The 27,625-nt window shown below is 39.4% G+C and overlaps 1 protein-coding gene across 2 annotated transcripts in view; it reads left to right on the top strand.

The window, feature by feature from the left end:
- Nna1 (Nna1 carboxypeptidase) overlaps window positions 1–27,625 on the top strand; it is a 121,025-nt gene that overhangs the window by 35,507 nt on the left and 57,893 nt on the right. Inside the window, exon 2 of one of the 2 annotated variants that reach the window (XM_065221436.1) lies at window positions 19,182–19,363. In XM_065221436.1, coding sequence (XP_065077508.1) covers window positions 19,182–19,363 — 182 coding nt within the window. Of the gene's footprint in view, window positions 1–19,181; window positions 19,364–27,625 lie in introns of those variants that run through there. The other variant, XM_065221437.1, reaches the window with a different exon arrangement.

Genomic DNA, 27,625 nt, shown 5'->3' on the forward strand with positions numbered 1-27,625 from the left:
TGTTCCTTTTGGGTCACTTTCTAGAACCATTTTCACTGGGTCGTCGTGCGGCCATGGCCATAAATAAAAAGGACAAGCAGCAACAATCGCACTAAGTCCCAGAGGGTTATGTAACCAGGGAAATTCAGCGAACTTCAGGAAATCTCAACCAACAATTGAAAAAGGCCTATCAGATTTTGTAAACAAAGCAAAGCGTAAGCCGCCAACGGCAACCATCAGCATTATCGTTTGATCTCTGCAGGTAACAGGGAAGTATGTAAACCTAAAAATAACCTGTAAATTTCATAGAAAACATTGAAATTTCGGAACGTTCTACAAACATGCGAAAAATTCTGCGAACTTCAGGGAAGTTCTGAGAACAACATGAAGGCTTAGTTAACTTCAGGGAAATTTTCTAAACTTTGGGAGAATACTGCGATCTTCGGAAAATTTAAATGAATTTTTAGAAAATTTTATCTTCGGGACGTCTGTAGATTTTTGAAAAAAAATCTGCTAAATTTAAGGAAGACTGCAATCTCCAAATTTAATCCGCCGACAATTCCTTAAAAAAAAAATATGTGAATTTCCTACAGTAGAACTAAAACTACAACTACTGTAAAGTTCTGAAAGCTGTCATATGCAAACTTCAGGAATATTCTGCGAACTACAAAAGAGTTCGACTAACTTTTGGAAAAATTCTGCGAACTCCAAGGAAATTCTAAAACCATCAGGAGTTGTTTTTTATGATTAACAAAAATTCTGAGAGCTACATGAAAGTTCAGTGAACTTCAAGAAAACTTTAGGAAAATATTATCAAACTGCTGGAAAGTTTTGAAAAATTCAGAAAACTTTCATTAACTCTCATAAAATTCTGTGGCTTTCAGGAAGAAAAGCTAAGCAATTTTTTGGAAAGTTCTGCAAACTTCAGGAAATTCTGTAAATTACAGGAAAAATCTGCAAATTTCGGGAAAAATCTGGGATCTTCAGGGAAGTCTGCGAATTTCTACTTCCTGGAAGTTCTTTGTATGTAAACTTTATGAAACTTCAAGAAAGTCTGCGAAACTATGGGAAGTCTGCAAATTTCTGGAAAATTCTGCGACCTTCAAAAGTACTCTGCCAATTTCAGTGAAGTCGGTGAGCTTTAGGAAAATTCTGCGAGATCCTGAAAATTTCAACGAATTTCTGGAATGTTTTGAAAAGTTCAGAAAAATTTCCAGAACTCCAGGAAAATTGTGCAATTTTCAGGAAAGTTCAGCTAATTTTTGGAAAGATCTGCAAACTTCACGAAAATTCTGCAAATTTCAAGAAAAATACAAGAACTTAAGGGAAGTCTGCGAACTTCAAGGAAGTATGTGAACTTTATGCAACTTCAGAAAATTGTACAAATTTCAAGAAAGTTTGCGAGCTTCATGGCAATTTGCGAACCTATGGGAAGTCCGCGAATTTCTGAAAAATCATGCGAACTTTTAAAGTATTCTGCCGATTTCAGAGAAGCCGGTGAATGCCACAAAATTTCATCGAACTTCATAAAAGTTTATAAAAATTTCAATAACTCCAGGAAAATTCTGAAAAAAAATCAGGGAACATCGGGAAAGTCTGCAAACTTCCAGGAAGTATGTAAACTTTATGAAACCTTGAAAATTTTACTAAATTCAAAAAAGCCTGTGAGCTTTAGGGAAATTTTTGAACCTATGGGAATTCCACGAATTTCTGGAAAATTCTGCCAACTTCAATAGTATTCTGTCAATTTCATTTAAGTCGGTGAGCTTCAGGAAAATTCTGCGAACTCCAGAAAAACTTCAACAAGCTTCTGAAATGTTTTGAAAAATAAAAAAAACAGAACTCCAGGAAAATTTTGCAAATTTCAGTAAAGTTCAGCTAATTTTTGGAAAGATCTGCAAACTACACGAAAATTTTGAAAATTTCTGGAAAATCTGCGAACTTCAAGGAAGTTTGTAATCTTTATGAAACTCCGGAAAATCGTACCAAATTCATGAAAGTCTGCAAGCTTCATGGAAATTTGCAAACCTATGGCAGGTACGCATTTTTTTTGGAAAATACTACGATCTTCAAAAGTATTCTGCCAATTTCAGTGAAGCCGGTGAGCTTCAGAAAAATTCTGCGAAATTCAGAAGATTTAAACTAACTTAATAAAAGTTTTGGATAATTCAGAAAAATTTCAAGAACTCCAGGAAAATTCTAAAAAGTTCAGGAAAATTCAGCTAATTTTTGGAAGGATCTGCAAACTTCAAAAACATTCTGCAAATTACAGGAACAATCTGGGAACTCCACGGAAGTCTGCGAACTTCAAGGAAGTATGTGAACTTTATGCAACTTCAGAAAATTGTACAAAATTCAAGAAAGTTTGCGAGCTTCATGGCAATTTGCGAACCTATGGGAAGTCCGCGAATTTCTGAAAAATCATGCGAACTTTTAAAGTATTCTGCCGATTTCAGAGAAGCCGGTGAACTCCACAAAATTTCATCGAACTTCATAAAAGTTTATAAAAATTTCAATAACTCCAGGAAAATTCTGAAAAAAAATCAGGGAACATCGAGAAAGTCTGCAAACTTCCAGGAAGTATGTAAACTTTATGAAACCTTGAAAATTTTACTAAATTCAAAAAAGCCTGTGAGCTTTAGGGAAATTTTTGAACCTATGGGAATTCCACGAATTTCTGGAAAATTCTGCCAACTTCAATAGTATTCTGTCAATTTCATTTAAGTCGGTGAGCTTCAGGAAAATTCTGCGAACTCCAGAAAAACTTCAGCAAGCTTCTGGAATGTTTGAAAATTTAAAAAAATCTCAGACATCCAGGAAATTTGTGCAAATTTCAGGAAGTTCAGCTAATTTTTGGAAAGATCTGCAAATTTCACGGAAATTCTGAAAATTTCAGGAAGTCTGCGAACTTCGAGGAAGTATGTAAACATTATGAAACTTCATAAAATTTTAATAAGTTTATGAAAGTCTACAAGCTTCATGGGAAGTCTGAGAATTTCTGGAAAATTCTACGAGCTTTAAATTCTTTTTAATTTTGAAATTCATATTTAAAAATTTCAAAAAACTTCTGGAATGTTTTTAAAACTTAAAAAAAATCTAGATCCCCAGGAAAATTCTGCGAATTTCAGGAAATTTCAACTAATTTTATGAAAGATCTGCAAATTTCACGAACATTCTGCAAATTTCAGGAAAAATCTGGGTACTTTAGGGAAGTCTGCGAACTTCAAGGAAGTATGTAAACATTATAATATTTCAGAAAATTGTAATAAGTTCATGAAAGTCTGCAAGCTTCATGTGAAGTTGCGAACCGATGGGAAGTCCGCAAATTTCTGGAAAATTCTAAGAGCTTTAAAGGTATTATTCCAATTTCAGTGAAGTCGGCGAGCTTCAGGAAAATTCTGCGAACTCCAGAAAAACTTCAACAAGCTTCTGGAATGTTTTGAAAAAAAAAAAAAAAAACAGAGCTCCAGGAAAATTTTGCAAATTTCAATAAAGTTCAGATAATTTTTGGAAAGATCTGCAAACTACACGAAAATTTTGAAAATTTCAGGAAAAATCTGCGAACTTCAAGGAAGTATGTAAACATTATGAAACTTCGGAAAATCGTACCAAATTCATGAAAGTCTGCAAGCTTCATGGAAATTTGCAAACCTATGGGAAGTACGCATTTTTTTGGAAAATTCTGCGAGCTTGAAAAGAGTTCAGCCAATTTCAGTTAAGTCGGTAAGCTTCAGGAAAATTCTGAGAACTCCATAAAATTTCAACGAACTTAATAAAAGTTTTGAAACGTTCAGAAAAAATTTAAGAACTCCAGGAAAATTCTAAAAAGTTCAAGAAAATAGAACTAATTTTTGGAAGGATCTGCAAACTTCAAGAACATTATGCAAATTACAGGAAAAATCTGGGAACTTCAGGGAAGTCTGCGATCTTTCAGGAAGTTTGTAAAATTTGTGAATTTTTGGAAAATTGTACTAATTTCAAGAAAGTCTGTAAGGTTCATGGAAACATGGGAAGTCTGCAAATTTCTTGAAAATTCTGCGGTTTTCAAAAGTATTCTGCTAATTTCAGTGAAGCCGGTGAGCTTCAGAACGATTCTGCGAAATCAAGTAAAATTTCAACAAAGTTCTGGAATGTTTTGAAAAATTAAAAAAATTAAAACAACTCCAGGAAAATTCTGCAAATTTCAGGAAAGTTCAGCTAATCTTTGGAGAGATTTACAAATTTTACAGCAATTTTGAAAATTTTATGAAAAATTTGGAAACTTCACGGAAGTCTGCGAACTTCAATGAAGTATGTGAACTTTATGCAACTTCAGAAAATTGTACAAAATTCAAGAAAGTTTGCGAGCTTCATGGAAATTTGCGAACCTATGGGAAGTCCACGAATTTCTGGAAAATTCTGCCAACTTTAAATTCTGCGAACTCCAGAAAATTTCAAAAAACTTCTGGAATGTTTTTAAAACTTAAAAAAAAATCTAGATCCCCAGGAAAATTCTGCAAATTTCAGGAAATTTCAACTAATTTTATGAAAGATCTGCAAATTTCACGAACATTCTGCAAATTTCATAAAAAATCTGGGTACTTTAGGAAAGTCTGCGAATTTTAAGGAAGTAATAAGTTCATGAAAGTCTGCAAGCTTCATGGGAAGTTGCGAACCGATGGGAAGTCCGCGATTTTATGGAAAATTCAAAGAGCTTTAAAGGTACTTTGCCAATTTCAGTGAAGTCGGCGAGCTTCAGGAAAATTCTGCGAACTCCAGAAAAACTTCAACAAGCTTCTGGAATGTTTTGAAAAATAAAAAAAAAACAGTACTCCAGGAAAATTTGGCAAATTTCAGTAACGTTCAGCTAATTTTTGGAAAGATCTGCAAACTACACGAAAATTTTGAAAATTTAACGAAAAATCTGCGAATTTCAAGGAAATATGTAAATTTTATGGAACTCCGGACAATCGTACCAAATTCATGAAAGTCTGCAAGCTTCATGGAAATTTGCAAACCTATGGCAGGTACGCATTTTTATGGAAAATTCTACGATCTTCAAAAGTATTCCGCCAATTTCAGTGAAGTCGAAGCTCACATCAGGAAAATTCTGTGAACTCCAGAAAATTTCAACAAACTTCTGGAAAGTTTTGAAAAGTTCAGAAAAACTTTATGAAATTACAGAACATTGTACTAAATTCAATAAAGACTGTGAGTTTGATGGAAATTTTCGAACCTATGGGCAGTCCACGAATTTCAGGAAAATTCTGCGAACTTTATTAGTATTCTAAAAATTTCAGTGAAGTAGGTGAGCTTCAGGAAATTTCTGGGAACTCCAGAAAATTTCAACGAACTTCTGGAAAGTTTTGAAAAATTCAGAAAAAATAACCTAATTCCAGGAAAATTCTGCAAATTTCAGGAAAGTCCACCTAATTTTTGGAAAGATGTACAAACTTCTTGAAAGCTCTGTAAATTTCGGGAAAAATCTGAGAATTTCTGAAAAGTCTGTTAACTTCAAGGAAATATGTAAACTTTATGAATCTTCAGAAAATTGTACTAAATTCAAGAAAGTCTACGAGCTGCATGGAAATTTGTGAACATATGGGAAGTCCGCGAATTTCTGTAAAATTCTGCAATCTTCTGCCAATTCCAGTGAAGTCGAAGCTCACATCAGGAAAATTCTGTGAACTCCAGAAAATTTCAATAAACTTCTGGAAGGTTTCGAAGAGTTCAGAAAAATTTCAAAAACTCCAGGAAATCTCTGCAAATTTCAAGAAAGTTCAGCTAATTTTTAGAATAATCTGTAAGTTTCACGAAAATTCTGGAAATTTCGGGAAAAATCTGGGAACTGCAGGAAATATGTAAAGTTTATGAAACTTTAGAAAATTGTACTAAATTTAAATAACTCTGCGAGCGTCATGGACATTGGCGAACCTATGGGGAGTCTGTGAATTTCTGGAAAATTGATCTAACTTCAATAATTCTCTGCCAATTTCAGTAAAGTCGGTGAGCTTCAGGAAAATTCTGCGAACTCCAGAAAATTTCAACAAACTTCTAGACAATTTCTAAAGGTTAACAAAAATTTCAAGAACTCTGGGAAATCTCTGCAAATTTCAGGAAAGTTCAGCTAATTTTTGGAATGATCTGTAAACTTCACGAAAATTCTGGAAATTTTGGGAAAAATTTGTACAGTTCTGAAAATTCTGCAAACTTCAAGGAAGTATGTGAAACTTCGAAAGATTGTATTAAATTCAAGAAAGTCTGCAAGCAAATTTCTAGAAAATTCTGCCAGCTTCAAAAGTATTCTGCGAATTTCAGTGAAGTCGATGAGCTTCAGTAAAATTCTTCGACCTCCATAAAATTTCAACAAACTTGTGGAATGTTTTGAAAAGTAAAAAAAAAATCAAAAACTCCAGGAAAATTCGGCAAATTTCAGTAAAGTTCAGCTAATTTTTGGAAAAATCTGCAAACTTCACGAAAATTTTGAAAATTTCAGGGAAAATCTGCGAACTTCCAGGAAGTATGTAAACTTTATGAAACTTAAATTCAAGAAAGTCTGCGAGCTTCATGGAAATTGGCGAACCTATGGGAAGTCCGCGAATTTCTGGACAATTTTGCGAATTTCGAAAGTATTCTGCTAATTTCAGTGAAGCCGGTGAGTTTCAGAAAAATTCTGCAGAATCTAGGAAAATTTCAACAAAGTTCTGGAATTTAAAAAAAAATTAAAAAAAAAATTAAACAACTCCAGGAAAATTCTGCAAATTTCAGGAAAGTTCAGCTAATTTTTGGAAAGATTTGCAAATTTCACAGAAATTCTGAAAATTCCAGGAAAAATCTCTTCAGGGAAGTCTGCGAACTTCAAAGAAGTATGTAAACTTTATGAATCTTTAGAAAATTGTACTAAATTCAAGAAAGTCTGCGAGCTGCATGGACATTTTTCGAACGTATGGGAAGTCCTCGAATTTCTGTAAAATTCTGCAATCTTCTGCCAATTCTAGTGAAGTCGAAACTCACATCAGGAAAATTCTGCGAACTCCAGAAAATTTTAAAAAACTTCTGGAAAGTTTCGAAGAGTTCAGAAAAATTTCAAAAACTCCAGGAATCTTTGCAAATTTCAGGAAAGTGCAGTTAATTTTTGGAATGATCTGTAAGTTTCACAAAAATTCCGCAAATTAAGGAAAAAATCTAGGAACTTCAGGAAAGTCTGCAAACTTCCAGGAAATATGTAAAGTTTATGAAACTTTTGAAAATTGTACTAAATTCAAGAAAGTCTGCGAGCTTTATGGACATTTGCGAATCTATGGGAAGTACGCGAACTTCTGGAAAATTCTGCCAACTTCAAAAATGCTCTGTCAATTTCAGTAAAGTCGGAGCTTCAGGAAAATTCTGCACTTCAGAAAATTTTAACAAACTCCTGGAAAGTTTTGAAAAGTTCAGACAAAATTTCAACAACTTCAGGATAATTTTTGGAAATATCTGCAAATTTCACGAAAATTTTGCAGATTTCGTGAACTATCTGGAAATTTCAGGAAAGTCTGAGAACTTCAAGGAGGTATGTAAACTTTATGAAACTTCAGATAATTGTACTAAATTCCAGAAAGTCTGCGAGCTGCATGAGAATTAGCGAACCTATGGGAAGCGGCGAATTTCTGGAAAATTCTGCGAAGTTCTGCCAATTTCAGAGAAGTCGAAGCTCACATTAGTAAAATTTTGCGAACTCCAGAAAATTTCAACGAACTTCTAGACAATTTTTAAAGGTTAAGAAAAATTTCAAGAACTCCAGGAAATCTCTGCAAATTGCAGGAAAGTTCAGCTAATTTTTGGAATGATCTGCAAATTTCACGAAAATTCTGCAAATTTCGGGGAAAATCTGTACACTTCAGAAAATTCTGCAAATTTCAAGGAACATTGTACTAAAGTCAAGAAAGTCTGCAAACTTTATTAAAATTTGCGAACCTATGGGAAGTTCGCCTTTTTCTAGAAAATTCTGCAAACTTCAAAAGTATTCTACGAATTTCAGTGGAGTCGGTGAGCTTCAGTAAAATTCTGCAACCTCCATAAAATTTCAACAAACTAGTGGAATGTTTTGAAAAGTTAAAAAAAAAATCAAGAACTCCAGGAAAATTCGGCAAATTTCAGTAAAGTTCAGCTAATTTTTGGAAAGATCTGCAAACATCCGGAAAATTTTGAAAATTTCAAGGGAAATCTGCGAACTTCCAGGAAGTATGTAAACAGGAAGAAAGTCTGCGAGCTTCATGGAAATTTGCGAACCGACGGGAAGTCCGCGAATTTCTGAACAATATTGCAAACTTCAAAAATATTCTACCAATTTCAATAAAGTCAGTGAGCTTCAGAAAAATTCTGCGAACTCCAAAAAATTTAAAATAAAAGTTTTGAAAAGTTCTGAAAAATTTCAAGAACTCCAGGAAAATTCTAAAAAGTTCAGGAAAATTCAGCTGATTTTTGTAGCATCAAAATGGCACCCTTAATGAGTTCAGAACCACTTCTAACCATTCTAGGATGGTGCAATGGAATGTCCCCTAGATGTAGATAATGACAATAACGGGATTAGAATACGTTTAGGGTGTTTTTTTTGTGGTTCAACCGAAGTGAAAAAAAATGCGCATTTTTGGCGATTTTTGTAGCATCAAAATGGCACCCTTAACGAGTTCAGAACCACTTCTAACCATTCTAGGATGGTGCATTGTCTTGTCCCGTAGGTGTTGATAATTACAATAACGGGATCAGAATGCGTTTAGGGTGTTTTTTTGTGGTTGAACCGAAGTGAAAAAAAATGCATTTTTGGCGTTTTTTGTAGCATCAAAATGGCACCCTTAACGAGTTCAGAACCACTTCTAACCATTTTAGGATGGTGCAATGGAATGTCCCCTAGATGTAGATAATGACAATAACGGGATTAGAATACGTTTAGGTATTCGTTCAGCTGATCTGCAAACTTCAAGAACATTCCGCAAATTACAGGAAAAATCTAGAAAATTTAAAAAAAAGTCTGCGAACTTCCAGGAAGTATGTAAACTTTATGAAACTTTAGAAAATCATACTAAATTCAGGAAAGTCTGCGAGCTTCATGGAAATTTGCGAACCAATGGAAGTCCACGAATTTCTGTAAAATTCTGCCTACTTTATTAGTATTCTGCCAATTTCAGTGAAGTCGATGAGCTTCAGGAATTTCTGAAAACTCCAGAATATTTCAACGAACTTCTGGAAAGTTTTGAAAAGTTCAGAAAAATTACAAGAACTCCAAGAAAATTCTGCATATTTCTGGAAAGTTCAGCTAATGTTTAGAAAGATCTACAAACTTCCCGAAAATTCTGAAAATTAAGGAAAAACCTGGGAATTTCAGGGAAGTCTGTGAACTTCAAGTACTTCTACGATATTCAGGATGATTATACTTAATTAAAGAAAGTCCGCGAACTTCTGGAAAATTCGGTGAATTTCAAAAATATTCTGCCAATTTCCACCAGGAATATTTTATGAACTTCAAATCAATTCTCTGCAAATACCATCGAAGTCTGCGAACTTAAAAAAATCAACAATATAATATGTGATCAACCTTAAGCCTTAAAAAAACTCTGAGAACTTCAGGAAGATTTCTGATAATCTGTTGATTTTTTTAAATAATTTATGATCATCCTGGAGTTGTCGTTACAGCTGAAAACTGGAAAAATCCGCTTACTCTTACTGGATTTTACCGAAGACAACAAATCAAGAAGACTGGCAAGTTTGCCAGAATCCAAGCGACAGATACAATGGCACTGCGCTTGAGTGAAGGTGGAAGCAACGCATAGAAAAATAAGCAAATACACAAACCCTTCTTCTGAGGATGTAATCTTTGCTAACAATTTCGTTCGAAGCATTTACCTTTGAGCGGCAGATGACGTGATTGTACCTGTCTCATAGCGTTCGTATGAGAAAATGGAAGAGTTGCCAGTCTTCTTGATTTGTTGTCTTCGATTTTACTCTTGTTCTATACGTTATACATATTGTCGGAAGTAGTGCACAGTAATTGCACAATGATGTGCTATTATGCGCACTACTTCCGACACTATGTATGTATAACATATAGAAAGGGAGTAAAATCGATTTTTGCATTAGTATAACTATGTGACAAGTACAATCATACCAGTGAAGTCGAGAAATTTTCCAACCCGAAGAATTCCTAGACCGGACCGGGAATATAACCCAGCCACCTTCAGCATGGCCTTGCACTGTAGCTGCACCTTTACCGAATAGGCTAAGGGAGTCCCCTACTGTTACAACCCTGCACATTATTTAGATTAAGCAAGCACAATAAAGTAATGCTATCCTTGATCCTTGCGGTACTCTCAATTTGTAGAGAATTCGAAAGCCTTAATTTTCTCTTTATTCAATAGCTGTTGAACCCCAAATTATAAATTCTCAGCACCAAAAGGGTTATTTCTCACCCGTCCCGAATAATGCTCACACTCATTGATCTCACCACCGTGCAGACGACCGACCGACCGACCGGCTGCAATTCAAAGCAAGCGAACTAACCGACACTCGCGTAAACACACGAACTAGCCACTCTTGCCACTTTTCCGTACCTACTCTCGAGCTCGGACTGAACGACTTTCAGCATTTTCCTCTCGGTTGGTAGAACGTTTTCGCATCCACCCACTCACCCAATCTCGGTAAACAGCTTCTCACACTCATAGAGAGCACGAGAGAGAATGAGTACTTTTCCTATGCTGGTCGACGTTGTTGTTGTTGCCAATATTAAGTACCTACACAGAAATGACGCCACACGCGATCGCAATAAGCTGGGCCGAGACGACGAGGACGACGCTCGGGAAAATTTCATCCCCCACAAATTGACCATAGCCCTAGGAGTAGCAGCAGCAGCCAGTTGCTATTTGGACGACCAGTCAGTCACTTGCCAGAGAGCAAACGGTGGAGACGCTCTGTAATTAGTTGTCATCATCGTGGTCTAATCTCGCGGTCTGACTGTTTTGGAATAATAGCGCGCCCATCTCAGGGAAGTTCGATCCAATCGAATCGCGATTTTTTTTCCTCTCGTACATTGTGCCTTTTGCGTGTTACTTAAGTAAAGTAATAAAATCTGGAAACAAACAATAACAACCAACGAGAACCGTCTATTCCGGTTCAACCAAACAAAGTGAAACTATTTAAGCTCGAACAACAACTAGTCGAATTCGGACTGATTGTGTGTTGGTGAGCATTTTTTTTTTGCGTTCTCGGCTGTGAGTGATCTTTTCGCGGTTTGTTTATTCGAATCGAAAACAACGACCGGGGTTCGTTTGGCGGCGAAAAAACAGCTGATTTGAGAAAATTACGGAGCAGTGCGCGAGCCGTTGAAAGTGAATCAAAATTAAAAAAGAGTAAAGTATTTACAAGTCGAAAATTGCATAATCCGGACGAGCAGAAGGGACACGCTGCAATAACCGTCCGAGTGCATACCTTGTCTTGCAGAGAGGCGCAGGTAATTAAAATTTCCTCTAGTAACAACAACTAGCGCGAGGTTTGCATCGGATTTGAAGATATACATTCGCATACATGTGCATGCCATTTTCTGTGTTTTTTGGGGGTACGAAATCGTACGAATCGAAACGTGGGACGGTAAACAACGTTCACGATTGTGGCTTATTTGTAACCGAGTCAAGACCATGTTTCGTCCATAGGCCAGGGACCCGGTTAATTAGAAGGGAAAATTTTATGATCATTGAGGTACGGAAGGCTAATTTGTTACGAAGCATCCTCGTAACATCTCAGCAATAGGAAGGGGGTTTCAACAGCGTTGTTAGAATGTCGTATGGCATCTGCAAGGGGGCGTTTGTGCAAGTGCTAATTGCTCATAAATCAATCGGCAGCTTGCTTCCGTTCACTGCCAGTCAGTGACATCCTTAGGTTGATGACAGTGTTTGACGCTGCACGGCGCGGGAAGTGCAGTGATGAATGAGCGAATCAAATCTACATTTGATGCATCAAGTTCTGACAATGGAGGAATGGTGAAAAAGGCGCGCATTATCGTGATCCGAAGGAAATTGATGACGAAATTTAAATCAGTTATTCTTCACTAACAGACTTGGTTTGAGTTGCTGAAACACTTATAGCTAGGAATGGTTATAATGTTGAGTACCCGGGTCAAATCCGATCACTTTCTCAATGTCCGCGGAAAAAATATCTATACCTGTAAATCATACAAGAGCCTATCATTACACAAATTAACTAGTTTTACCCAGTAGTTTTCCAGATGCGCCTAGAGAAGTGATAAATATCTAACTAGAAGCCACACCCGTTATGTGATAGATCCTAGGGGTATTCAACTCTGCACATATTAATTCGTGACGAGTAATTGAGTTGTACTGAAAGCTGTGCCAAGCGCTGGGCCGAACGTGCCTGTCAAGGTCAATCAAAGTATGCCTATCAAGGCGGCAATATTCCATGAGTTTGGCAACCTTCAAAGTTATGACTTTTGTGATTGTGTTTACATTCTCAATTTCTCTGATGGATGGATGGATGGCAAGCATTCAGCTTCATTCTCATTAGAGCGTTAGCCGGTCAAGCGGTGGAAGAGGAACTGGAAACCATCAAACCAATATGGTGTTCAAACAAATTCCACAAGATGTTGGCTTGATTTCCTTTTGAATTGTTGAATCCTTGCACGTGTACAGAAACAAAAGAGAAACCTGATCGATGAATGAAATTCCTCCTCGACTAAAGTAAACCCAAAACTGGAACGAGCGATAGTGCAATCCCACGCTAGGAGCAACATCGTCGAACCAGCTTTAAATCATCTGATCGACTCGGAAGTGCGTGTCCTCAAAGCCTATCATATTGCCTTCTACCACCTGCTAATTACACACCACCAAACCTACCAAGCTACGATCTGATGCAGTTGAGGTACCTTCCGCTATGTACCCCCGATGAAAACTATCAAACATCTCCCCCTGAACATCTGTCATGCTTCTAAAATAGGATTCTCGGTCACCGAAACCTTCAGCGGAAGCGCTTTATCCGGCACCTGCAGGTTTTCAGAACTCGAGCAGATTCCGCCCAATCCACTCAGCTATGGTCTTCCCTATAAAGTCCTGTGGCCATGCCATCGAAGTCCATGCCCATTGAGACTAATGACTGATAAGAATATCCGAGGAAAAACACAGGAGAAAATGTGAAAATTTCCGTCCCGAAGATTCTCGGCAAGACCGGGATTCAAATCTGGCCTGCTCTGATCCTTCGTTGTACGCTTCGTATAAAATGCTAAGTTCAAAAATATGAACTGTATTCTGGAATAACGCTTCCAATGGGCGACCTTTGGGTAAACCATGTGGGCGAGAATGTGAGCAGTGCTGGGAAAGTTTGCGATATTTCACGAAGTTCATCAAGGAAATCGCGAGTCGTATTGAGTTATCGTGAACTTTTCCAAAACTCAATGTGAGGATTCATCAAGCTCGATGCTCATAGATCCTTCGTAGTTCTTTTCGTACGAATAATAGCATAGCGTAGGTGTTCCACCATCCCCGTCGCATAGTTGGGATCCATTTGCTTAACGTTGATGAAATTGTTGGTGTAGCCTTCCGAATTTATCACCAAAGGCAACCTTCGAGCATTTTTCACAACTGAACAACTTTGTTCAGAAATCGAATCGACTTATGAGCATGAGCATGAGCATTGACGACCATACATTTCAGTAGTTGCTACTCCGTGATTGACCAGATTTAGCGATATTTGCACAAAGAACCATATGAATGGGGCTTGGGACTAGCAATCCATTCTCAGTGTACAAAATCCGGAGAATCCATATTGGTGAGGTCAATAACGGCACCGGCCACATCCTTACGGTCATCGGGGAAGGAAAGGATTGTTATTTCAACAACCGTTGCTACTAGAGACCGAGTATACCTCTGCATCCCCACGGTTGTCACGGGAAGGACGTTTTTGTTAGTGGGAAGGGTAAATTAGATCTGGATTCACATTGGAAAGTGATGCGATCTTTTAAAACCTGTTAAGCAAATGACGCGACCCTATCAACTCAGTAATGTAAAGAGGCTTGCAATTTAACCCACGATCTTCTGCTCCGTAAGCAAAAACGGTCGCTCTAAGGTCACCGTGACCCTTACATCACAACAAGCTACGACCGACGATCGTTCACTATCGGTTATTATCTCAATAAGTTATGAGAAGAATTTTAAAAGAGTTGTGATGACAACACAAAGAAAATTCCGAGACTATTGAATTCTTTGAATATGCTAAAGATAATTTCAAGCTAATTCTAAAGAGAGTGACAAGGAAATCCAGCGATAAATACCAAGGGGATCGAATTTCAAAAGAATTCTGAGAAGTGTTTAATGAAAATTCCGAGAATAATTCCAATGGCATCTCGTGAAGAATGTCTAGATAATTCTAAGTGAATTTAGAGGAGAGCTATAGGATAATTGTGAGCAGAGTTGCAAGACAATTCTGATGTAAGCTGCATGGAAGTTCTAAGGAGGATTCAGGCTGAATTCAAATATAATTATGAAAGGAATTTTCTGTGAATTCATTCAAAGCTAATCTAGAACACTACGTTGAGAGCACGCAATAGGCTAATATGCGATAAGCAATAAGCTTGAAATGCGAAGAATAGAAAAGACAGGGAGGGGGAGGCGTAGTTTAGAATTTGTTACAAGTTGTTATTAGGGATGGGGGTGTTGAAATGGGTTGTTACGTATGATAAAATGAAAAAAATACAATTTTTATAGGTGATTTTTTGTTGTTACAGGCGACAAGGGGTAGGAGGGTGAGTGAAAATTGTTACGATTCGTTATAGGGGGTGGGTGTTTTATAAAAAAATCATTACGTAATCTTTGAACGGGTCCCAAGTGGGAAATAATATTGTAGTCTCACTGGAAATCGGTCAATACTGCCAAATTATCACAAGAATATAAATCTTTCTGTACAAATTTGTGGTCCTGAGGCTCTATCTCCTATCGTTGAAGATACTGCTGCTGCTAGTTGCTCACTACATTGTCCGATGCGAAAATGAGCTTCGGTACCACGACATCGTTCTTCACTTCAAGCTCATCCCACACCTGCCCGATATCATCCGAGCAACTTTCTACAAATGAGAGAGTGTGTATATATATATATATATATATATATATATATATATATATATATATATATATATATATATAGAAAATCGCCAGTCGGATCGGATGATATCGGGTAGGTGCAGATTGAGCTTAATTCCAAAACAGCGCGTTGAAGAAGTGAGTCTCCTTCCAGCGGTGGGGTGGTTGTCAAGGTGATCCACTCATTACGCCACTCAGATTTTCTGCACGACGGCAGCTGGCTACCTTAAGCGAGCAGCTCAACACGCCGTCTAATGCGAAAATGAGTGGTGGCGCTACAACAGCGATCTTTTATAGCTTTACAAGTTCAAGCAGAACGATGCGCAACCAAATGGTACTCGATTATGACAACTGGGTTAGGAAAACGATTATTTCATGAAAACAGTACATTTTTCAAAACTTTTAAATAGAAAATTAGAAAAGTATTTATTTCAGCAGACTCTTAGAGTTATTTCCTATCGATTGCTGTATTTGAATTTCAATTTCATCTATAAATGACAAAGTTATAAGCGTTCAAAACCTAACCCCTTTTCAATTAACCCCCGTACCTTCACGCAAGCCGTAGTCTACGTCAAAAAAGGTTTAGTTCAATTTTGGGGTTTACAAATATTTTTTCCAATATACCTATATAATATATTTTTTTAAAGCCCACACACTTTGCATCGGAAATTTGGTATAGGACGAAAAATCAATTTGAAATAGTGATTACGTATGACAAGGTTTATTTAATTAAGCGAAAATTGGGCAAAATGAACCACTTCCTCTGATCTTAAAAATGTACATAAGATAAGCTATATTGAAGAGCTCCTTTAATTACGTGGGATTTTGGGTCTTCTCCTCAGTTATGTGACGTTGTATATTCTGTGGCAAGCACAATGAGAGAAGTTGAGAAAATATCCATCTAGAAAGATAACCTCGACTGGACCGGAAATCCTTGGTCATACTGTGCCTTTACCGAATATGCTATCTGAGGCCCCTTTCCCTTCATGAATGAATTCATTTGATTCATGAAAAGAATATTTAGAGGTAAAGGTTGTCCCACATCAAATTGCATCACGAAAAAAACGTTGTAGAAAATTACCAAGTTGACCGATCCTTTTCAAACTTTCAGACAATAAAATATAACCCATTAGTAAGCTTTTGGCATATTTATTTCATTCAACTTCAATACCATAACCGTACGCTCGCAGCTTACGCTTAACTCCACTCATTAGGTTCTGTACACCATCTAGCTCCAGCTTCTTCTGTACGGAAACCCACTTTTTCTTCATGTCTTCCTCAGATTTGACCTCCTTGGGGTGCTTCCGTAGTGCCTGCTTCATAATAGCCCAGTATTTTTCGATGGGCCGTAGTTTTGCTTCGTACCACTCCAGGACAACATTTGAATAGTGGCGAGAAGCTAGATCCGGCCAGAAGATCGTAGGGCCTCGTGATGCTTCAACAGAGGAAGCAGACGCTTCTGTAGACACTCCTTGAGGTAGATCGCTCCGTTTACAGTCCCGGTAGTCAAAAACGAAGCACTCCGTTTGCCACATGAGCACATCGCTTGCCAAATCATGTATTTCTTGGCAAACTTTGAAAGTTTTTGCTTCCTTACTTCCTCTCCGGAACATCAAACTTGTGCTGGGCGGTGAAGACCAGTAGCCCCGGAAGCTGCCGGAAGTCCGCCTTGACGTAAGTCTCATCATCCTTGATGAGACAATGAGGCTTCATCAGCATCTGGGTATACAGTTTCCGGGCCCGTGACTTTCCCACTGTATTTTTCCGTTCGTCACGATTTGTAGCCTTCTGCACTTTGTAGATAAGCAGTCCCTCCCGATCCTTGGCTCTCTGAACGGAAGACTTGTAAAGATTCAACTTTTTGGCCACATCCCTGACCGAAGCATTGAGATTCCGGTTAAACGCTTTCACGACACGCTTGTGATCCTGATCACTAATAGAATATGCATTCTGACCGCATTTCTGCTTCAGTTCGATGCTCAAAGTTTCGTAGTAACGTTTAATCACACGACTCACCGTTGACTGCACGATTCCAAGTTGTTTTTCGATGTCCCGATGAGAGAGTTGAGGATTTTCCAGGTGCTTGCGCAAAATCAATTCGCGACGTTGCTTTTCGGGTGACGCCATTTTTTCCAACATTCGAAAAACTGACAGCGATAAAAATACTCTGTAACGATACACTCTAAACAACTTCTACCCAAATTTTCGCGAGAAAATACCCAATGGGTAATTTTCTACAGCGTTTTTTCCGTGATGTAATTTTATGTAGTTCAGAATTCTCTTGTAATTGGTCACATTGAAAGATTCAGTATTCAGCACTGTTGCTTATAAGGCCAAAATGATTAAGCTGGTGGACAGTTTATTTCGGGGATATAACTCTCGTATTATGCTCTATTCCAACTAAATAAAATATTGCCATTTTCTGCCATGTAGCTCAAACGACTATGGCCCAAGTGACGGTGCTGCCTTTCTATGCAATCCACCATAAGCGGAGATCTACAGAGCCGTATAATATCGAATAAATTACCCCAACAGAACGCACCGCGCCAACCGAATCCAAAGGTTAATCAATCATCGATTGATTGATTAAACCGAAAATTGCCACATGGCGCCCTTTTCTCTCGATACGATGCTAGCGATATTTGCTGCAGCTGTCACCGCACTAGTGAAGCGCGGGAGAGCAGCAAAGCGGTCGAAGCCCAGTGTCATGTTTTCATTGCGCGAAATAACAACCGAAAATCCACAACGGCAGAATTTCGGGAAAGAAGAAACGATTTTCGCCAAAATAAAAATAAAAGAACACAGAAAGAGAAATTAAATACCGCCCGTGTGCAACACACCGGGTTTGGTTTACGACAAAGAAAAATCGTGTAACAATTTTCCGCAATTTTCCTAGTCGTCGTACACGGAAGAGGTGAGCACAGAAGAAGCGAAATCATGTTTACGTTGGGTTGGAGAAAAAATAGAATGAAGAAGAAAGATGACAAAGTCACACGAGCCGTTCGTCGACTCTCGTTTTCGGCGTGTGGAGTCACCCACTGCCTACCGTGCATATAGTTATATGAATTATTTTTGGCTTGATTAACGAGCGATGACACTGTGAAAAATTCAGATGAAAAATTACGCTCAGGTCATTCGCAGTTTGGGAGGGAAATGTTCACCAGTGCACACCTTCTATTACTAAACCGCGAACGACAACCAAAGACCAGAAGTGTGGCTTTTTAATCCGCTCGCGTGATGACGAAGTGGAAAATGTTGGTACAATGCCAACGGGAGTTTCTGAATGCGAAATAAATGAATGCGTCATCACGTGATAAGACTACATATAATGTTGCATATGCGTGTGGCTGACAAGCGACAAATGGAAGGATCGGCGAATAATAAGATGAAGACATCGTTTCACAGATTTATCCCAATGCACGAGATGCCTGAAATTAGCCTTAGGAGTCTGTTAAAAATTCATCCCCCAAACATATGCTTTTTCCCTTGGTCGGATGTTAAAGATAATAAGCGTGGGTGGGTGGGTGGTTGAAAGTGCCACCCCTGGGATGCTTCAACAACGACACCGGTTCATTGCTGCTCGAAATTGTACATCATTAGTCTCGGCAGCCGCCCTGAGTGAAGATTTATATCGTTTCCCTCGATTCTGAAACGCTGAGACGGCCGCCGACACAAGAGTCTTGTAAATGGTCCACTTTGGCAGCTCTTGTTCCATTTCTTACGGCAAGCTCCACTCGCCCCATTTTTCGCCAGCAATTCGACCTTCGGTCGTCGTTTTAGCTACTATATAGCGTGCGCAAGCGGAGGATTGCACTGATCCCTCATCTCGTTGCACGTTGATTTGTCTTGGTCTTGGCTGATTTAGTGGTTCGTTTTCGATTCATTGAGTACGTACCTCTCCTCTCGGTCACTGGTGACAGGTGCGGGGTAAATCTGAAAAGAGAACACGAAAAAGCGGATCGTTATTCACAACTGACGTGAGATTTGCGAGCATGATGATTTAGGGATTTATCACTCGGAGGGACCCCTTTGGAATTGAGAGCTCGCTGATGATGTACGGAAGGAGTATGATTACTAAATATCTATTTCCATTTCTCTTTACCATTCCAGCCGGCTACCTCGGAAGCTTCCTCTCCAACAGCCTCAAAACCAACCAGCTGGAGGTGAACACCGACTCGAAAACGCTCCGCCCGATCGCTCGCCTCAAGGAACCGCGGGAACTTTTCGCACTGCCGAAGGAACGGGACTATGACTGCCCACAGCAAGCCCCCAGATGGCCGATCGAGTGTCAGGTAAAAAATTTGGCACATTGCTCTCTCGGCTCTAAATGTGAATCAAAATATAGTCAATGTCCCGTTTAGTAAACTAAAAGCAGCGAAACGGACGGCGCACCGACGACACCGTCGTCGAATGGTCCTCCATACATTTGTTTGTTTACGGTTCCCAGCTGACCGAAAGCCATAAAATCGACGGCGCGATAAATGCACAACACGATTCCGTATCCCACATAATCCAACAGCCCTAGATGTTCAGTTTTCCACTGAAGTCGTGTTTGTTTTGAAAAGTGAAATCCGGTCCCGTGTGCAATGAATCGAATGCTCTCCTGCTAGTCTCGTCGAAGAAACTACTGAGCACCGAGACGGGCGCCTGGTCGTGTGCGATTTTTTTTTTTTGGATTTCAATTGGTTGGCTGAAGGAAAATTAAATGTCATATGAGTGGTGTTTGTTTAATATTTTCTGACGGCTGTTGGCATTGGAGAATGTGGCGAGTACGGATGGACGATAAGCATCGTCCCCCAGCGCCGGAGCGTGAGTGGACGGAACAAACAGCTGGTCATTAATTAGGCGGATTTGTCGAACGGGACATTGTTGCGGTGGACTTTGATTGGATGAAGCGGGCGTTTTGTAATGTCAAATTTTGAAGTGCTGCTAATTTCGGTCAAGAATTGCCGCCGTTTACGATTGTGGTGTATACGGCCATTGAGTCGAATTAAGAAAAGTAAAAGTTTGAGCTTAGACTATTCGTTGAAACAATTCACAACACTCTGGATCTTTGGGAACTGAGGAAGATTTCTGTCTGAGACTTGACTTGATAATTGAACTACAAGAAAATTTCAGTATCTCATTCTAAAAAAATAAGTATCATGAACTTAACTCTAATGTTTAAGATCTCCGACTTGTTGAGTTTTCCTAAATTCTGATAAAATTGAGATGTAAGCGTAGAAAATTTAAGAACTAAAGCTTGGAACATTTTTCGAGATCTCACAAATTAAAATATTTTTAGCTAAGGAATTTTCGGCCAACGACGTTTTTTAGAGGCTGTGCGCCGATCAAAATATTTTCGGCGGCGGCGTGAGTTTATTTTTAATGATTTAGAAAAAAATACTTTCCAAACTAATCGAACATGGACAAAAAATGCTACCCACATTTGAGTTCAGATTACTCAAAATCGCTAAAACGTGAGTAAATTTTCCGACACTTTCCCGGGGAAAACTTCTATACACAGTTTAGAAGTGCACTAGTAGGCAGACTAAAACCACAATCAGTTTTCCTCGTCTTCAAGAAGTTTTCCTCGGAAAAGCGTCGAAAAATTTACTCATTCTACAGTACTGGACAAAGTAAATCATACACCCATATAATTTTTCTTTGGAGCTCGATATATCAGGTAGATTCAAACATACAATAATGGTTTGTTCTGCAAAACTTCTGTATGTTTTCGCTAAAACTGTGCAGGTATAGAATATTCAATATATTGTATGACTTTCTCAATCATCATTTATAAGTTGTAAAAGGAGAATTTCAAGTTGGACAAAATTCTTGTCTAATTCAACTTTCAACTTACATTTCAACACTCTCAGTATTTGGTATGACCACCCTTTGCTTTCAACACTGCTTCCAACCGTCTTGGCATACTTTCGACGAGGTTTTGTAGATATTCTGAATCGATATTCTCCCACGCTGCTTCAAGTGGTTCAAAATAAACGTTTTTGTTGGAAACCGATGCTTTATCCACTTTGTTGTCCAAGTAAGACCACAAATTCTCAATTGGGTTGAGATTGGGAGATTGGGAAGCCATCCGGGGGGTTTTGATCCGATTTGATTTGAAAAAAGCCGTTGTTTTCTTCGCTGTGTGCTTTGGGTCATTATCTTGTTGGAAAATGTAATTGGATTCCAGGTCAGTTTTCAGTAGCGAAACTTCCACAATGTACACTTAACAATGTACACATATGCAGTCATTATTCCCTTTATATGAGCCAAGCTTCCAACACCAGACCACGCAAATGCTCCCCATACCATGATATTTCCACCTCCGTGTTTAACCGTCTTTTAATGTATGCCTTTTCTGTCCAAATAACTCAAATTTGCTCTCATCCGTCAACAGAACTCGTTTCCAGAAGTCCACAGTTATTCCGGCGTACTTTTTAGCAAATTCCAGTCGCTTCCGTTGGTTCCGCTTGTTGATAAAAGGGCGCTTCGATGCCAAACAGCTTTTCAAACCGTTCTCATTAAGTCGCCGGCGAACAGGACGTCGACTTACATTGAGATCCATCGATTCCACAATATGCCCCGACGAATACTTCGGATTCTGCTTAGCCATTCGAACAATTCTGATGTCATCACGATTACTTGTCGCACGATGACGTCCTTGTCCGGATAATTTCCATATGTGCTGAACAGCTCCAACTGAGATCGAGTAGAAATTCCTTTTTCACGATCGCGAATCACCAAATTTCTAACATCGAGCGAAATCTGCTTTCCCGACATTTTTCACTTTTCAAATGGCGCAAACAAACACAATGGTGCGATGCGCACGCTTCCCGGAACAAGAACTGTCAAATATTACGCCGTGATGCCAAATCTTCAGATTTTGTTTTTATTCGATTGCTAAAAAATAAAATCTTAGGAGTGTTGATTTATTTTCTCCAAGCACAAAAGTGAGCATATATTTATTTAAATTTGTAACAAAAATAGCAGAATATTATAACAATTTTCATTCAGCTAATTGAATGCACCATGAGAAATACTTGAACTTTTCTGAATATACTGCTGAAATTGCGTGCAAAATAGCAAAAATATGATGTACGATGTACTTTTTTGGGTTGAGGGTATGATTTATTTTGTATTTTTGTTTACTGTATGAGTGACCTACGTTTTCGCGAATTTCAGTAACTTGAACTCAAATATGAGTAACTCTTACTCAATTTTGAGCGTTTTCATTGGCCGTGCATGCGGAATTTGTTTAGAAAGATATGTCAAGTGCTTGTTAAAATTGCAGGGGGTGGATTCATATGGCAAAGTGTTACAACCCTTTTACTGGATGCCTGACCAATGTGCAGATACGGTCAGCCCAGCTGTGTTAAAAACTCATTCACTTGGCGTGCTGGTGGCGGACACACTTGCGAATCAAGGCTGCCAACCACGGGTACTTAAGGGTCATGTACATGGCCCAGATCAGATTCCTATCGACTTGCTTTATTTCCTTGTTGAAGCTCCGCCATCATGAGCCCCTGTGTCTTCCTCTGCTGCGATGTCCTGCCGGATTCCAATCCAGCGCTTGCTTTCAGATTTCGTTTCCGCCCCGTCGAAGTGTGTGGCCGACCCACCTCCACTTTCGCTCTCGAATTTCTGTTGCCAACGGCTTCAGATGACATCGAGGATGGAGCTCGGCATTCGAGATCCTGTTGTGAGGCCACCAGGCACGAAGTAGCTTCTGAGTATTCTCCGTTGATACACACCACGTCTCGCTGGCGTACACAGATTTCACGTTTGAGTTGAAAAATCGGATTTTGGTGCGTTGACTTATCTGTTTGTATCTCCATACGTTTCGTAAACTCGCAAAGGAAGCCCTAGCCTTCTTGATTCGTGCACCTAGGTCGCTCTTGGTCCCGGCGTCCGACGCTATTTGGCTGCCAAGATATTGGAAACTTTCGACCTTCTCCATTGTTTGCCCTGCTACCGTAAAGTTGGAAGGGTAGCCCGTGTTGACATCCAACGATTTGGTCTTGTTGACGTTGATGTTCGCCAAGGTCATTGAGCTTACTCTGCATATCAAAGCACCAGCAGAGCAACATCATCAGCCAAATCGAAGTCGTTGAGATGCTCCATGATGATAGGCTGCCAATGCAGCCCACGGTTCGGTACACGGTCAATTGCACCCACCATGATCTCGTCGATTACGATGAGGAACAAGACCGTAATTTCAACTCGTTCAAGGCATTTTACCGAAAAGATGTTACGGAATTTTCATCGGCGTGACATACATTTATTCGGCGGCGTGAACCATTTTACTGCGGCGGCGCGCCGGCTCAATTTCATCGGCGCCGGCGGCGTATGAAAATCGTCGTTGGCGGCGGCGTGGCGCGGTGGCGCAGAGGTGTAGTTGAAACATGAGCATTTTTTTCGAAATCAAAGCATGACCAGAATATCAAGATAGTGTTCTTGCTATAGAGCATTTCAATTTAGTATCGACCCCTTCCGACTTGAATGAAACATTGCTGCCATGTTCGCTGCTATCAATGGTTGCATTTTTCATTTAAATGTGATTTTTTTTCTATCAATCACCCACGCACTCGCAGCATGCTTACCAGACCGCACCATAAATGTGAACGACCTTGAGTCGTTTTCGCGCACTGTTTTGGCCGTGACCTTTTCTTTCTTCTGCAATATCAGCGCCACTTTAAGGAACTCCTTCATTTCAAATCCGGAATTTTCCAGACGTGCGTACTGCTTCTCAATTTCCGCCAGAAGTTCTGGTTCGTGTGATCTGTCGAAGTAGGGTCACTCGCTGCCCTAACGTGGTCTTCTCGTGGTGCTCCTTCAGAGTCGTCCACGTGTCCTTCGCGGTCGTTTTGTCACGAATCAGTCTATATGGGCTCTCATCCACCATCAAATGAATCGTGGCCAACGTCTTCTCATCGCCGTCCCTCCAAGCGTCCGTCATCGGTGCCGGAGGAGTACCTGGTTCGACATGCTTCCAGAGCTGCTCCCTCCGCAGAAACGCTTTCACAGAGAACGACCATGCTTGATAGTTCGAATTGATCAACTTGACAATTTTTGCCCACTCCATCGCTTCGAGAAAAAAACAGCAAACTTTTCACTCTTAAATTTTCCGATCAGGAGCTTCCGTCTGGGTCCATAACCTATTCGAGGTTTCAGACGCAGGAATAGACTATTGGGGAGAAATAACTTGAGACATCTAGTCGAGTTGATGGTTGAACAATTAATGAATTAGTATAATATAGTGGTTGGAAAATACATAGCAACGGAATGATGTTGCATTTCCAATGCTTGCTACGATGTTAATCTATCCAGCAGGCCACTTTTCACAAAAATTGATAAAATTATGTTTTTCGTAGTGTACCAACTGCGTACCATAGCGGACCTTCAAGGATTTTGAGAGTGTCCTGCTGAATAGACGGGTTATTTTTCGAAAACCTTCATTAAACCTTCCAAAACCTACACCAATGTAGTGTACCAATAGCGTACCTTCCGAATCTGAGGTTCATTTTTAACGTACATCAAAATTTACTATACTTACTTATACAAAACTCTTTAAAAAACATTATATGTAAAATCTGACTTCGGATTTGAATTTCTCGGAAAATTTTAGCCCGATTTGACCCAAAAAACATATTTCTTAAGTGTATTATACGCTACTTAATGACCAAAAACGTGATTTTAAAACAAATATATCGAAATACCCTTGAATACCTACATCCAGCTAAACATTCTGTTTACCCCTGAAAGTATATATCGAACAAACATGGGAGAAGAAACTTTTAATATCTTTAAAAAAAACATTATCAATCTGTATGGGTACAGGTTGAACGTACCTCAAGGCAACTCATGTTAATTTGGATGGGATGGATGATTTTCTAAGAAAAATTTTATTTTTATGTATTTTGTATTTTGAGAAGATTTAATTCTCAGCAAACAACTACAAATTTTCTAAAATAATTATAAAAATTAAATTTTTCTTAGAAAATCATCCATTCCATCCATATTAACATGATTTGCCTTGAGGTACGTTCAACCTGTACCCATACAGATAAATAATGTTTTTTGACGTAGGACTACGTCTTTGATTTCTATATGGGGGTACACTTTGTGAAAACTGAAAATGGAACATGTAACAAATTATGAAAGATTTTGAACGTTAATAACTCAGCTGCCCCTGAACCAATTTCAATAATTTTATCACCAATCGATCAGGGCTACGCTTACGCATCGATATCAATGTTTATGTTCAACAAGAAACTATTGAAAAAGTAGTAAATGTCAAGCATTGCCCAAAAGCGTCGAAATAATTAACAAATCCACCAATTACGTACATGCTTATGCTGCTTCCCCAGCACAGTCGTCAGAGAGTAGTAAGTAGACGAAACATGTCGATATAGTATTACGACGAGGTTCGGTAGTTCAGTGGTTACCGTTTCTGCTTACTGAGCAGAAGGTAGGGAGTTCGATCCCCCCCCCCCCCCCCCGCTTGCAATGTTTCACTTTGCCTTATTCTATCCCCACTAGATTTAAATAAAGAACAAATTCTGCTTTAACCGATCTCATAACTTACCACAGTGAATCCTAAACTAAAAATAACCTACCTCACTTACACTACTATTCTTCCCGAGATAACCGTGGAGATGTAAAGGTATTCTCGGTCTCTAGTAACAACCGGACGTCGGACTAATCATCCTTCCGTCCCCAAAAGACCGGGAGGACGTGGCCGGCGCTGTGAATTGATCAATAGAATGAATTAATGTGATTGTTCATTGAAGATGGAAAGCTTATCCTATGCACCCATCTATGTATTTAGTTCTCTGTGCAAGTGGATTAGTTGTGATCATTCACGGAGGAGCAACTACGAAGTGCACGGTCAGATAACGACGGCAAACACATTCATTGATACGTTTATTGTTGTGGATGATAGAAGAGCATAGCAGAAATAGTGCGAAATAGGAAGCTATGGTCATCACAAAAGAGGAAATCGAAAAAGCGAATTGGCTTTCACCCTTCTGCTTCTAAGCCTCTTACAGTCATCGTCATAGCATCGCATCGCTTTTGGTTCTAGGGCACTTGCTGGTTGCAATTTTTAGATCAGGATTCACTGTGATTCGATCAGTTGTAAGCAGCACAAATTTCCTTCCCAACTCTCTTGTGGAATCTTTTAGTGGCTCTGAAAATGGCCGGTTTTGATAGATTTCGATGGAAAAATTAAGAGCGTTCACCACAAATACGAAGAGCCAGCTGAAGGTCCTTTGGCATAATTGTGACACGTTTGGCGTGAAAGGCGAACAGACCGACCAGATAGGTCGGTTTATTTCACTCATCGAGGGTATACTTATACCTGCGTCGAGTAGCATATTATTAATACAGGGAGGGTACAATACATACAGTGGGAAGCAAAATACTGAAAAGGGGAGGAGTTTCGCTTCTTATGCTACGAGCACAAAACGAGACATCACCGTCGAAACGACTATCAGTTATTCTCTACCGAAGCGAACAGCTAAATTTTGGCACCGAAAACCAGTGGAAAGGCCGCCAAGAAGTCCGGAAAGGCGCAGAAAGTCATCGTCAAGGGAGAGAAGAAGAAGAGGAGACAGCGCAGGAAAAAAAGCTCTGCCATCTACATCTACAAGGTGTTGAAGCAGGTCCACCCGGACACCGGAGTCTCGTCAAAGGCCATGAGCATCATGAACAGCTTCGTCAATGACATCTTCGAACGTATTGCTGCTGAGTCGTCCTCAATACAACAAACGCTCGACGATCACCTCCCGCGAAATCCAAACTGCTGTCCATCTGCTATGGCGGGTGAGTTGGCCAAGCACGCTGTCTCTGAAGGAACCAAGGCCGTTACCAAGTACACTAGCTCCAAGTAAATTAGTTCCATCCAAACAATCAATCAGCCCTTTTCAGGGCCACAAATCGATTTCCAACGTGAAAGAGGTTTTGATGATTTATTGAACTTTTAAATGTTCGAAAGCAGCGTTAGCAAAGTTCGCGATAAGAAATCAGTTGATTTGCCTTATGAAAACAATGTTGACAAAAAGAATAAGAGGTTGCATCCATGACACGACCGTACGGTTTTGACGTAGGACGTCTGTGATTTCAATATGGGGGTACACATTGTGAAAACCGAATATGGAACATGAATTAATTGTGACACGCTTGGCATGGATGGCGAACAGACCGACCAGATATGCCTCGCTGAATTCCTGTAGGGCCATTAACGGCCGAGCTCTGGAAGCGCAGATCGGTCTTGAAGTCCTGGGCGATTTCACGGACCAGACGCTTTTAAGGCAACTTGCAGTCAGCAGGTCGGTCGATTTCTGGTAACGACGGATCTCACGCAGAGCGACTGTTCCTGGCCGGTAGCGATGAGACTTCTTCACTCCTCCATCTGTTTGAGAGGAGCCTTTCCTCCGGTGGACTTACGAGCGGTCTGCTTGGTGCGGCCATTATACGATGTGGATACGTTGAACGCAATCTGTTGAATAAAAATTTTAATTACCCAGCACAATCATGGGCATTGGCTCCAAGCAATATTTCATCAGATT

This window comes from Ochlerotatus camptorhynchus, unplaced genomic scaffold, assembly GCF_037179485.1.
Source record: "Ochlerotatus camptorhynchus isolate MF236.1 unplaced genomic scaffold, CSIRO-AGI_Acam_v1.1 ptg000142l, whole genome shotgun sequence".
Lineage (NCBI taxonomy): Eukaryota > Metazoa > Arthropoda > Insecta > Diptera > Culicidae > Ochlerotatus > Ochlerotatus camptorhynchus.